At 37.0% G+C, this 14,580-nt stretch overlaps 1 protein-coding gene across 1 annotated transcript in view; it reads right to left on the bottom strand.

The window, feature by feature from the left end:
- Positions 1-14,580, bottom strand: part of PPP2R5A (protein phosphatase 2 regulatory subunit B'alpha) — a 46,273-nt gene that overhangs the window by 18,614 nt on the left and 13,079 nt on the right. The window contains exons 2-3 of the mRNA XM_026845869.1: positions 9,047-9,243; positions 3,072-3,173 (exon numbers count right to left, since the gene is read on the bottom strand). Of these exons, the coding sequence (XP_026701670.1) occupies positions 3,072-3,173; positions 9,047-9,243 (299 nt within the window). The remainder of the gene's footprint in view (positions 1-3,071; positions 3,174-9,046; positions 9,244-14,580) is intronic.

Here is a 14,580-nt window from a genome sequence, read left to right as displayed (position 1 = left end):
ATACTGACAGCACAGATGTAAAAGCAGAGTCCTACACATGCTTAAGAAAATTTATTCAAACCTGACAGGATACAGAGAAGGAGACACTAGAATTGTCATGGGACAGAGCACCTTACACAAGTGAAGATTAAATTGGGATGTTTTGTTTCCCTAAAGGATAGGGGGAGGAAGGACAATTATGGCTTCTTTCCATAAATAGATATGGGGACTGCAATAAACGTCAAGCAGGAGAACCAAGTTAAAAGCATAGCACTGTAACATCTCAGTACAAACTGTCCCAGATTAAGTTTAGGGTATCAGTTGGGACCAAAACCAAGGTACATGTTATCTATAAAATAGAATAAGTCAATATTAACGCAAGATTCTCAATATATGATGACAAATTAATCAGTTATATATCTCATTTCTAATACAGGGAGAGTATGTATTAGTAACTACTTGAATGCTTCATATAAACACATGCAATTCCAGAACCACAATTGTTGCTATTGTTCTGAAAGAGTTTTCAGAAAAACAAAATATAGTGCTCAAAAAATCCAGTTTCTGAGCAGTTTCACAGAGAAGTTTTGTGCACCAGAGTATTTATGCAGTTCTGATGCTTACTGAATCATTTAGCATCCTGATAATTCGTATCCCTGATCCTAGAACATGTACAGCTGGTAAAAGGTATCAAGTAACTTTGGAAATCCTTGGGAGCCTTGGGAAATTCATGAAGCTTTATCTGAGGCACTTCAGGAAGCAAGCTGCAATGGCCATTGCTGGATAGTCAGCCTCTCCCTACTCCTGCATGTTAATGTTTGCAAATTTAGAAGCATAACAACTACTATCAACTAGGGGGACAAGAATGGATTCTAGTCACAACAGATACCAACAAAAACCAACAGGTATGTTCAAATTCCAGTTTAACTGAAGCATTACCACTGGAAATACCGAATCGGGGAGAACTATTGGATTTAGTCATTTTGGGTCTCAATATTGGTCTGCTTGGGTCAAATAGCTATGAAATAACACTCCTATTATTTTGGTGATTCAATCTTCTTTCTTGCAGAGACCACTAGAATATTACTGCTTTAAGCTACCAATTCCACCAACTCTGCAACTCTCCAGGCTTCAGAATACACAGTGGCTTTAATGCCACTGTGTACATTCAACCTAGCTTAGCTGTTACAAACCACCTTGAGCATAGCTTTAAGGCAATGTCTTTCGAGCAGCGCTCATTTTACTTGAATGTCTAGAGTCTTTTGTTGTGACTACACACACTGGCAACTTAAGCCACTATCATGTTATTTTATAGAGAAATGTTATTTTATAGAGAAATTCAACCAGAGCAGGGATTCAGATTTTTTCTTCTCCCTCCTAGAAAACTGGCTACCTGAATTCTGAATTTGTTTGTAAGTGAGCAATTACAAATCACAAGCAGGAAAATATCCATGCCTTCCTGCCAGCAGTTCTTTAGACTATACCAAAAGTAGTAATGGGTTCTGATGGGTGCAGGGGGGAATGGATGTGTACAACCCCTTCCTCCATACACAAAATCTGACACTTCCAGCAGCTCTGTGCTCCTGGAAGGCAATTAGTTATCAAACTCACTTCTACCATTGAGTAGCACATAAACTGTAAAAGAAAGGAGAGGAAAACACGAACTGTTCCTATTGTGCTGCAATGAGCATTCTATTCCAAGCACAGGGTGAACAACCAATGCAGGCAAGGGAAATCCACAATCAATGATCAGACAGCCCTGGCCAAACCTCATTTAGAAAAACGCAAAGGAAAAAGCTGAAAATAAAATTTCAGATAACACCACAGGCTATGAATCTATCAGTTTCTTAGACAAGCCTGAAGCACAAGTGAACTGGACATAGAAACCACGAGTCTTTTTCTATAAAAAGAACTATAGTTTACTTATGACCTAAAGTGAACTGAGCTAACATTTGCAAGTTTTACTCCTGAGAGACAGGGGCATTTTTAGGTCAGTCAGTAGTGACATCATCTATAAGACACATTTGCATAGCCCTTGTGCCCACTACAAAAATCAAGCTTCTCATCTAGTTCAGTTAGAGCTATTTCTCCTATGAATTAGAATCAACCACATATAGTAATTATCACAGCTTTTAACCTACTTTTTGTGATAAATTGTTTCTTACTTGGGGTAAGTCTCAAATACTATCCTGAACATGTATTTTTTTATAGCCAATATTAGAAGTCCAGTTTTTAAATAAGAGCATTTGTTGATACATTAGAACTGTAATATTATAGGGACAGAGTAGCATTTTAACTCTTAAGAGAGAGGAGAGAACAGTATCTGGATGTGCAGTAGCTATTAATCTTCCACCCACCACTACTAGGAGTTGCTACATAATTTTAACAGATACTACTTAAACAAATTCAGCAACAAAGTACCCGAGATATCAACTTGGATGATTACAAATGATTTCTGTTTCTTCAACTTTTAACAGTTAATTGAAAAAAAAAAAATTCAGCCATATTGCAAGTCAATCACGTGATTGATACAGCAATGCTATAAAAGTCACAAGACTAGCACAGGAGTGCAACAATAGAATAACTAACCAACTGTTACCAAACAACAACGCCAATATTGTAAAGTTTTTGCATGAAGGGAGGGAAGAGGGTGGGAAGAAGGAGAATCTATTTCTTGCTCATACGACAAATAAAGGATATTACTGTATTTTTTGTTACCGTCACAAGAAACCGAACTGTTAACATCCACTTATATTTCACTGAAATCACACAAAAAAGTTGCTCAAGTGCAGAAAATAAACCTCTTAAGTGAAGAATATAATTGCTTAAAATATCCATATATTTTAGACATGCATATACCACACTTCAACAGTGCAATCACTCCATTAAAAAAAAGTATTTAAGCACTTTGGAAGATTTACATTCTGCCATATTTGTACATGTTAAGAACGTACCACTTTTTTCTCCCTTCCCAACTATAGAAACTCAATTATATTATAAAAGCCATTTTGACATTATTACCGAAGGCACAAAATTACGCCATTCACAGCTCTTGCCTTACAATAAGGCTTGAAAATAAAGGAACTGCATACCTGTATGTGCGGCCATGAGGCTTCAAGAGTTGGTTCATCTTCTTCTGGATCAAAATCTGGATTATCACTAGGTGGAAGTGTTCTGAAAATATTAGAACTAATCTGCAAGAGAAAAAAAAATATTTATTGTATAAATTATGTTTCCACAGATCACACTCAGCAAGGTACTGCTTTTACCCTAAAAATACATTTAAACAAATTCATCATCCAAAGGTCTGAAACAGGCCAATGAAAATAATAAGAAAGTAACTTTTGTCTCAACTGTTTTATAAGTTTGTACCTAGACACGGTCATATTTAAAATTTTGCTCTGAAATCATTAAAGTTAAAAAAACATTTCAGTTTACCCTTGTAAAGATTGATTTTAAGTGTGACATTGAGAACTGAGGTTTTATATAAGATAACAAATACAGTATGATTGAACAGTTATTATTTAACCTGAGCTCTCTTCACATGTAAGGTAGACAATCCCAAAAATATATCTAATTTTACAGTTCTTTACTTAATTTCAAGATATTTCTCACTTTCAAGTAGAACTGAAGAACTGTTGACAATTTTTCAACTTTTATAATTTCAAGATGTTTCAAAGTTTTGGGAAGTCAGAAATATGTAACAATTGTAACTTTGTGATTTAACACGGAGTAACTTTGAAAAAAACCCCAAGAAAAATAGCTACCAAGTTACTTTAAATACAATATAGTTAAATCCGTTTCAAAAGGGCAAGTTTAAAAAGGTTTCTTCAGGGATTTTTGAAGCATACGGAAGTCTGGATAGAAGACCAAGATGTCAAAAGTAAAATAATGTCATCTCTTCTGCCAGATGTAACATCCTGCATTTTAAATCTCTAACATGAAAAAAGAGAACATGAAGTTAAATTTCCTTTTTGCATTTTCTACTGTTTATTCATGAACATGTTTAGCCCAGCTTCTCCAAGCATCTTTCAAACTCTTTAGTCTTTTTGATCAAATCTGTTTCAAATAGCTGCTAATCATCCAAGCCTACTAAACACAAAAGAAAATCTTTTGACAGTTTGCAGCAAATGCTACTGCACAGCTTCCATGAAGCCTCAGAGGTGTTTGAAGAATCTTGCAAAGGGACTTTAAAAGAAGCCACGCAGCTGGCTCTGCACAGAATCAGCTGCCTCATTAAACAAGATCTCAAGCTATTGCATAAACTTTCCAGTTCCTCCTGTGCGCTTCATTCTATGTCCTGTCACTGTCTCCTGTTGGTACACGGGAAAGCTGCAGATGCTGCTGCTCTAGAGTGGAAGGGCAATGATGGTCTGTATGGATGGACACTACAGCAGTCTCCTAGTTTACTGCATAGCAGAAAAAACCCCAAACAAACAATACAGTTGTCCTTTAAGATTGTGAACACAAAGGACTTGGGATTCTGGAGCACAAGAGAAACTGGCTGGGGAAAAGATGGGGGAAATAGGAGTCAGAGAATGTGAACTGAAAATCAAGACACAATCCTGTTTCTGTTATTTGATATTGTCTACTCTTCTTGGGTATTCAGCAAAAACATCCAACATACAAATCAGTCCCCTATAGAGACTCCCGTACTTCTGCTTACAAGTCCTCTACTAACATTTCTTGAAAATGCATCCTTTTATTTCTAGATGCATCTTCCTGAACTGAACCTGCCAACCCTTTAGCACAGAACCTCAGTACAGAATGTAAAAATTTAAAATCCAAAACAAAGGTACTAACTACTGAATATACTTCTGTAGCAGAAACAAAGAGCAAGCCTCTGGGCCAGACCTTTAGAAAACTAACTGCATGATTTTCAGAGTATTTTGTACTTCTACTAGCATTATCGGTCTCCTGAGACCATATGAAACTTAGAATAAACTATGTACCATTTTTATGTACCACCCTGTGTCCCTAAAGAACAGGTTCATTTACTTCTTTATGTCTGAAATACTTTTGCTTCCTCTCTCTTGCCTCTTTCTAATGTATTGATCAAAAATATGGTTTGAGTTAAAACCCCCATTGTTTTTGTACAGCAACGTCTCTATATCATCGTGGTGGTGAAATTCTTACCCCTCCCCGGACCTCCTTGTTGGGCTGCTTGGTGCTAGGTGTGATTCCACCCACCTCCCCCCCAAACTATACACCAATTTGTGGAGATAAGGACTGATAAAGTTAAGGAGCCTGGCTCCTGCCCCTCCAGATTGCTCAGAAATAGTTGTAACAGCTCATCACCTCCTAATGGCCTGGCACACCTGTGCCTGGGACGTGGTCAAATGGGAACAATAACAGAGTTGCACATTCATCAAGTTCTTGTGCAACTGCTGGAAGGCACCAGAATACTTGGTTGTTCGAGGCGGGCCTGAGCAAAAGGTATCTGACAAAAGTCAATTATCTTGGACCCTATAAATTGTGACCACAAGGGAGACCCTTTGAGCTCTCCTGGATCTCAGCGGGCCTGTGACCAGCATCTCCCCTGAGCTGGGACGCCTCTCAGGTACCAACACCCTTAAAAGTGTTGACAGCTCGGAAGGCCAGAGTGAAATCAACCCACTGGAGTCTCAATTATCGCCTGTTGAGGAATGCCAAGGCATTGTGAATATTTGCTCTAAACTCGAGAAGAGGGAAATTTTACTTTGAGCTAGCTTCTCTTTCACCTGCTCTTTCTCTGCTTACTGGTGTGTGGGTACATGCTTCATTCTACTGGATCCGAATACTTTTATCACTGTGTGTTTGTACGTTTGTGTTCATTCTACTGAATCCAAATACTTTTACGTGCTTGTACGTTTGTGTATGCGCATGCATATATGTATAAATTAAGATACCATGAAGTAAGGTAGTGTGAATCTTGTCATCCTAGAATCTGTAAGTAAGTCGCTATTTATATAACATCCTCTAAATTATTTTTGTAAATGATCAATTGCTGTTATTTACTAATAAATCTAAAATTGCTGTTTAGTCATTACTGTGTTAATACTCTCACCCGTGACAATCCTCATATTATTTAAAATACCCCTTCTTCCTTTTTAAGTGGGGTCTTACGTCTGAGAAATACAAATAAAAGGCTTTTACAGCTGGATAGGTTTCCAGGCAAACCCAGCATCAGCTTTTTAAATTAAATTTCAAAGTTTTGCAAAAGTGACATGTGAAAATGTGCCAGTTAATACATTAAGATATAGCAATTATGTTTCATTAAAAAGAAGCAGCCTCTTGTACTTCCCAAGGAGCTAAGCAATTGGACAGACCCTAGATTCAATTCCAACTTTTAAGCATGCAGATACCTGATGTTTTTTGAAATTTTGAATTCATAGCTTGTGCAAGCCTCTAGGACAATCTCATTTACACTAGATTTTTATATGCTTGTGGGGAATGAGGGGAGGTTGGCAGGCACAAGGAGATGGAGGAGTAATACTGGAGGGACATTTCTATTATGCTTCCAAATCTGATAAAGGCTGAGCTTTCTAACTTCCCAGGAAGCTTAAAAAACTATTCACAATGCCAAACCTTAATTCGCTGTTAACTTCAGACTACAACGAAGAATTCCCAAACAGTGAAGACACTAGTTTTAGATGACCTAGAAAGAAGGTGCACAGATCGCTGTGCTACCCCTTCAACACTATTTGTAAGCAAAACTCTTCTTCAGTTCTTAATTCAAAGGCTTTGGAAGAAAAACAGTAGGAAAATCAGGTTGCCTGGGGCACCAAAAAGAACCTACAGCATATGTCCTGCCCACCTGCCTTTTTTTTTTTTTTTTTTTTCTTAAATGATCTCATTCCTTCCTTGGTGGCCTGAAAAGACACTGGTATCATTTCAACCAGTGCTCCCTACCACAGAATCCAAGCAGAGCAGGGACAGCTACACACGCAATTACTGAGTGGTATTGGCCCAGTGACTATCATGGTAACAAAGACCATGTGAAGGGAAGGAATGCTAGGAGACCTCCTCACCTGCATAGACCTTGCCTATGCACTGGTCAGGAACAATATTTTTTTCATCTTGATATCTGTAAGAGATTGTTGACTTTGCCTCCCCAAGACTCAGGTAACTCCAAGGAAATTGGGCTGCTTCCTCTTCAAGCTAAAGGAAAGGTGTCCCAGGCCTAGGGAAAGACAATGGGCTTTGGAAAGAAACTGCTCTGCTTCTGCCACTGATGCCACTCTGTATTATTTTAAGGCATTTATGTAGTCTGTTCATCCTTTACTACCAGTCAGATAATAGCTGGGTTTCATTAAAGCTGATTTTTACTTTTTTGTCCCAAAACCCACTATCCTTCAAACTCTGCGAAAGTAACACTGAGAAGTCTAAAAATTTTTTTACAAATTCTTGTAAATCACACAGAAGTTATGCTACAAAGAAAGGCCTCAAGCTTGACACACGTGTTGTTTGGAGGGAGAGAGCCATCCAGAGTTCTTTCTGAAAGCTGGTACTTCGTCCTAATTCACAGCAAAGACCTTTTCTGCTGCCAGTTGCCAGGGAGACTAGAAATACTATTCAGGCTTGGAGGGATCTTTTGTCTCAAGCTCTGAAAAAGCTCTCACTGAGCATTTAAGGCCATCATTTTCTGTCATTTTAGGGGAGAAAAGGAGATGGAAATTTGTTATGGAAGGAGAAACAAGCATCCACAGAGCCCAATCATTTGCACAACAATAACAACCTCAAAAGAACAGCTCAACACCACCTTATCTCCACGAAAAAAATCTCCCTTCAACAAGTATGATAGGTTAGTTAGTATACTCGTCCTTCTAACAAGAGGCTATAGAAGGCACACAGAGTAAGAAAATACTGCAAGGATTCAGGCTTGCTGCCACCAGCAGAAAAAAAAAAAAAAGCCAAAGAGGTGGACATACTCTGTCCTTTATTTCCTTGTGCAAAAGAACCCCAAACATTTAGGACAGAAACACAGGTCTTTTCAAGAAAAAAACAACTATACAAAAAACTCCAGTGTCCTAGATCTTTCGTAAAACTTAATAAAAATCTGATAAAACAGCAAAATTGATTAAAAGGGTTCCAATATTCCTAGCCCTTCAGTGATTTCTACGCTTATTGATATTAAAGATCTGATCCTGCATATCAGCTGCTCACAGAAAAAGACAAAACGCAAAATCCATCAAAACTTAAGAAAAAATAGCTTGCACTGTATAGAAAGCTACAGAAGTCACAGGCCATAGTACCTGAATTTACACTCCCAATAGCTACTTTTAAAGTCAGGATTGTGCCCATGTAAACTTAACTGAAGTTTAGAGAACCATTAGCCTAATGCACAGGCACTAAACACATTTAAAAAATTTAAACTATCTCAGATTATTGTCAAATGTCCTTCTGTTTTGTTCCCTGTATATAGAGTATAGGCCTATCTAAAACATCACTTACACAGCATTTGAAAATTCATATTAAAAAACCTGGGAAAGTCATCAGATAATGACCACAAATATTTTGCTGCTTATTCAACAAGCCATTTGTAGAAATTGCAAGTACGAGTCATCTTGTGGTTTACAACTCAGGCAAACTACTTAGACTCCTCTAGCACAGCTCTCCAAGGCCAGAGAGTAACAAACAGCTATATGAAGCATTTGCAAAGTAGAGTTGCTTTCTTAAAGTTTAACTGATAAACCTTTCCGTTGACACCAATACCTGCAAGAATCCTCACCTGAAAAACTTTAGCCTGTCATTCCACCTCCATTCCTAAATAAAGACAGGCAGCACTGTAATACTGCCATTTTCTGAATGAGAAAACTTCAAAGCTTACCCAGACTGCAAGCATCTGCAATATACCAGTTCTTTCATTTTAATTAACCAGAATGCATCACATTTCAGCTAATAATTAAAACTTACAAGTTGTTTGTTTTTACAAGCCATTCTAAACAAACTCGTAAGCCAAATTATCATTAACATATTATATTGTATAAGCAGAATAACCAACAGCAATTCTGAGTTAGATGCCATCAGTCATAAACTGATGAATTTATTTTATTAAAATCAAAATGTAAAAGAGCACTCTACTTACCATTTTCACTATGTCAGCATAAGCTGATTCAACAATCACTCCACGATTTGTTGAAACATATTCAACCAGTTCATTCAGCGTTGCTCTCTTAATTTCTTTGCTTTTCAGGTCTGAAACAGAGTCCATGAAGTCAAAGAGTATACAACACTGTTGCAACTTCTGACAAAAAAGATCTTGCTGTTCATTGAAGGTGGCATCTATAAAAGAAAAAAAAAAAGTACCCAACACTTAAGTCTTTAGAAGTGAACTAAGATTTCTAAATCTATTCTGTTGACAAAAATTTACATAGCTATCAGGTTTTTATTATGGGGAATAGCATGCTCTGTAGTCAGCAAATTAATAAACAATATTGTCAAAACTTAAGTATGTTAGAAAGAAAGACCTGCCATTCACAACTTGTGTTTTATACAAGAAGCGATGGATAAACATATGGCAGTAGATATATTCACAGAAAATGAGTTCCTGAATTAACTTCATTTTAAATTATTAGACATTAGTAAGTACCAACTCTCCCTCACCAAAAGTCATATACAGAAGCAGTGCATCATACTAACCTTTCATTCATCCTATATGTCTCATTCTGTTCCTTAATCCTGTATTATGTAACCTGCTTAAAAGCTGTAAAATCTGCTTTGAAGGAACCTTGTCTTTTTATCCCAATGCAAAATACTTCACATACTTTTGACATCATGTGATGAATATTTCTCTTAAGAATCAACTCTAATATTTCAGAGGAATTAATCCTGAAATTTCATGCTTTGGTCTAAATAATTTATTACAGTCTTAGTCATGTAAGGTTTTCCAGCTTTTCTGGCCTCTTAAGACAATGTGTTTGGCTATGACTTGGCATTTTCATTTTAGCGTGCAGTTTCTCTATAAACTGATAAGCAAACGGATTAAGTACGGTAACACTTCAAAAATTTAATACATCCTTAAAACATTGTTACTGTTCAAAAGTTGCATGATCACAACAAAACCAGCCATGGTTTTAACTAGAAAAAAAAATGATTTAGTGCCTTTTGTTCTTGTTTTTAATTGTTTGTTCAGGTTCTAAGCCACTCCAGCACACGGCATCATCTCATCTATCAGTCAGTTGGTATTTCACTTGTTCCGGTAAAAAAAAATATTCCAGTTTTATCTGCAAATAAGGAATGCTCTCCCCCTGAATAATTTTCAAGACCTGTCTATAGCAAGACCTACTAATCCCTTAGCTTCATTCATTCACTGCAGTACTGATACTAATACTGCTGTTTAGTCATAAGATTACCAAGACAAGAAAAAGGCAATTGCCTTGTAACACCGAGTGTTGAAAAATCTTAAGCCTCACTTTAAAATTTGAACAAATCACAGAGAGATCTCACGCTCCTCTTCATTGTTTTAGGATTATTCTAACTAAACAAATGTCATTTTAAGTTTGTAAATTTAACAACTCAAACACTCTTTGATAATGTCAGTTCCTCAAGTTTCTTACCAAAACACCTCCCACTTAGTGGCTGGAACAAGAGGTTAACAGTGGTTGTAATTATCAGATAAAATTCTTTCCCTTCCATAAGCAAAAAGTAATTGCTAAAATGGACCAAAACACTGCGACTGTAATCCCAACTGCTCACTCTGCCCTGCAAATTCAAACACCAGAATATTGTATTGTATTCCCTTTCCCCATCTGACAGTTATGATCCTATTAACTGAGCATAACAACTTCAGTGAGCTTTTGAAAAAGCCAGCAATTACTACTCCCTCATAAAGAGCAATTCATACTTTCAAATGTTAATTCTGCAATTTTAACCGTTTTTCTTTTGAATAAAAATCTTTCAAGATGCTTATTTGGCTCAGATAACTACAAAGACATGAATTGTTACACTCTGCAAAATAATGAACATCAGCTGTAAAAACATTTGTAAGTTACATAACATTTCAGCTCAGACCTTCTAATATTCTACAGAGGATTGCATGAGTAAGTATTGTATCATAGCAACAAAGCAACAACAGTGACATGCTAAAGATAAAATCCAAAAAAGCCTAATTTAAGAAACCAACACAGGGAGGACAGCTTTTTCCTGACGCTAGCCCCAAGCTGATAGCCAGACTCAAATAGGAGTCAAACCTACTCTTATTTTTCCTCACTACAAACTGAACTATACTTCAAGTTACAAAAGCACAGCAGCGAGGCACAGCTAATACAGTGTATTTAGCTGATGTTCAATAAAATGAAACATCATTAACCAAAATCTACCCAGGAGATTCAAAAACCAAGACCTAAGGTTAAAAGCAAGTAACAGGAATTCAGAAAAATAATCACATCGCTTACTACCTTTGTTAGAATATCAAAGAAATCCCTGCATTAAACCCTTTTAGTTAGACATTAGTGTTAACACAGATCCTATCACTCCTGCCATGCATCATCAGTCCATTTCATCAGCAACATGACCTATCGCAAATTGACGTGTTTAATGAAAAACCTGCCCGTTGATCTGTTCTATTACTCTTATTTAAAGAAAAACCAAAAGGAAGTATTTTTTTCTACACATACATCAATTTTCAATACTTATAAGGGGAAATCATAACATAAAGACATCCGCAAGAGATGAACGTTATGCGCAACCATGCTAATAAATAAGGTAAAAAGAAACCCAGTCCCACTGTACCAGCACTATCTGTCTTCATGCGTTCAATCCCTGCTTGACACACAGTACATTTATCCCGGGAATGCTATGAGAGGTACCATGGGTATCTCCAAGTGATTTGGGAAAATTTCTCAGATCATGTTCTTAACTTTTTAAAACCTTTTGCAATAGTTTATTCCCATTCTATGAACAAAATAAACCATGCCACCATAATTGCATTAACATTGCAGCTTTTAGCTTTAGCAGTTTAACAATCTGCGGCATGATTTTTAAAACAAATTCAATTTAGTATCTATCAAAATTCACAGCATACATCTGAAGTTCAAGTTAACCGATTTTCTTCAAATACCCTAAATACCATAAGGACCATAGAAGATAACACAGGTTCAAAGTAGACAGCGAATGCCTCAATAAAATAACCCTGTTGTCAGACTGTATGGGGGGTGGCAGGGAAAAAAAAAATAATCCTGAATTCTATGGCCAGCCTATCCCTGAATTGCTGCATGTTGCTGGAAAAGACAGTTGAGGGGAAAAAAAAAAAGGAAAGAAGGAAACAAAACATGAGGAAGCCCAAAGCAGAAAAAGAGGAACAAAGGCATTTTAATCCTATTTAGAAGAGTGTCAAGATACATAACATTAAACCACACCCCAGAAAATGGTGTACACACCATGTCATCCAGATGATCAAAAGGCAGTTGCCTCAAGTTTCTAGAGGCTGCTCAACAGATGTGTGATTTAAGAAGGGTCTTTTTAAAAAAAAAAAATCCACTGTTACATTCTTTGAAAGGTTGGTTTTAAGTTGACCTAAGGTCCTTGGGAAGGTAGTAATGAGATTTTAGGCAGCCACAGAAATTCTTAATCAGGTAGGAAATCCTAAAGACAAAAATTTCCATCTAACAACAAAAGATTTATTGTAAATTATAATCCACTTTAACTGTGACTCTAAGTATATGCATTACCATCTATTGTATATATGACCAGAGGCAAAATATTTGTAACTGCTGAAAATAGCTCATTTGATCATGGCACTTCATAATACTGAAGTTCTCAACAGACTACTTCTAGTATTTACAAAGAACTGATCACTATAGACAGCAGCCACAATATCAAAGGACAAAAAGTTACAAATAAATTGACTTGGAATTTCCTCCAGAGCAGAAATTATTAAACATTAAAACTGCATGATTGTATAGATTTACCTCTAAGTCAAATGCATCCAAATTTATAAGATCATTGATCCAAGTCTAAGCATGGAATATTGAGTCAAAAGATTAATTTTTTCAGAAAGGGTTCAAACAAAATACAGATAGGGAACATTCACAATCACAGAGCTACCTCACTAGTATGCAACTGAAGAGACAAACACCACCAACATAACTAGCCAGAGGACTACAATTACATCTTCCCACAATATATTTATCTCATATGTTTACAGGCCTTTCTCCTGGAAGGAATAGATAAGATACTTCTCCTTTCTCAACAGAATTGTTTACCCAAGACCTTCTGTACAAAGCCAGAGAACCAAACATAATCCTTGCTTCAGTAGCAGGAACCAGAACCTGAGTCTACAAAAACTTGTCAACTACACGAATTGGAAATTCAAAAAACCATACTTTCCCTGCCAAGATAAAATAAACCCTCTCAAACACTTGCAACAAGTTTCCAGCGGGGTTGGTTTTTTTTTAGCATCTCAAATTAAGTATATCTACTTTTTCCTGAAAAAAAGCTACCCCAGGAAAATGCAGAAGTCAGAGAAACAACTATGAAATTTTCTTCTGACAGTCTCTTAAAGCAGTTCACATACAGCCCTTTCAAACAGTTAATGGGCAATGATAAGAAATAAAGTACTGCATCTCTCCTTACAGCAACCTGAACTTGGTGGGCAATCCTACACTTCTACATAATTCTCTGACAAGCTGAAATACAGACAAGGATTGAGCCATAGTTATGTCATATTCCACACTGTGAAGTTTAGCATCTAATCTGCATTGTCCAGTAACATCTACTGTGCTATATGCAGCTGTACTCAATGGTGGAGGGATCTGCTAGAGCAGAATGAAGTCCTAACACTGACACAGAGAGTGAAGCACATGTACTATGAGACATCAAGTGTCTGGTTTTGTTTGCTTTTTTATTTATTTCTTCACATCAGTAAATTATCAACACTGCTGTACAGCCTGCTCTTTTCAGAGATATCATCAGTCTGCAAAGGGGTTAGTCTGGTAAACTATGCCCTAGCCTACATAAACCAAGGATAGGGAGTCCTGTTTAATCTAAATTTAAGGTTTATTTTTGTCCAGGGGAGTTTTTGTGCACATTATTGTTGTGATTTCCCATAGCATCTGGGTGTCAATGTTTGTTATAGGCATGGTAAGACATTGTTAAGAAATGGGACTTTTGATGCAACTGATGTTCTAACAGGAGACAGAGAGAATATGTTTCCAGGTTCTCAGAAGTCTACATCTGCAGCTTGACAGGCAGTGAAACAGTTGGCTGACAATGAAAAGGAGAGGTCTCTCTCCATGCTACCCTTGCCATTTATTCCTCCCCTTCCCCCCCTCTGCTCCCAGTCACATCCATCCCTTAACACTGGATCTGGAACTTGTCAGACTCTTCTGTGAGCTGCTTTAACTCAATAACATGGTCATATTAGTGAGGTTAAATGGCTTTTGGAGGGGCCTGATGTGCATCAGCTCTGGCACAAGATTAGCGATGGGAGCAGAAACTCCTTTCAGCTGCAGTGAGCTGTTAAGTTAGTTCACCATCTCCTCTGGAATCATATCATCCAACTACAGAGGTAGGATATAACTGAAAAATCCTACCTACACAATTAAGTCAGCCACTTTTTTGAATAATACATTTTGGGGTTTTGGTTTGTTTGGGTTTTGTTTTTTTTTTTTTTTTTTTTTT

This window comes from Athene cunicularia (genome assembly GCF_003259725.1).
Source record: "Athene cunicularia isolate RWA chromosome 3 unlocalized genomic scaffold, athCun1 chr3_part1, whole genome shotgun sequence".
Classification (NCBI taxonomy): domain Eukaryota; kingdom Metazoa; phylum Chordata; class Aves; order Strigiformes; family Strigidae; genus Athene; species Athene cunicularia.
Note: the sequence above shows the minus strand (reverse complement) of the source record. Positions and strands in the feature narration are given on the sequence as shown.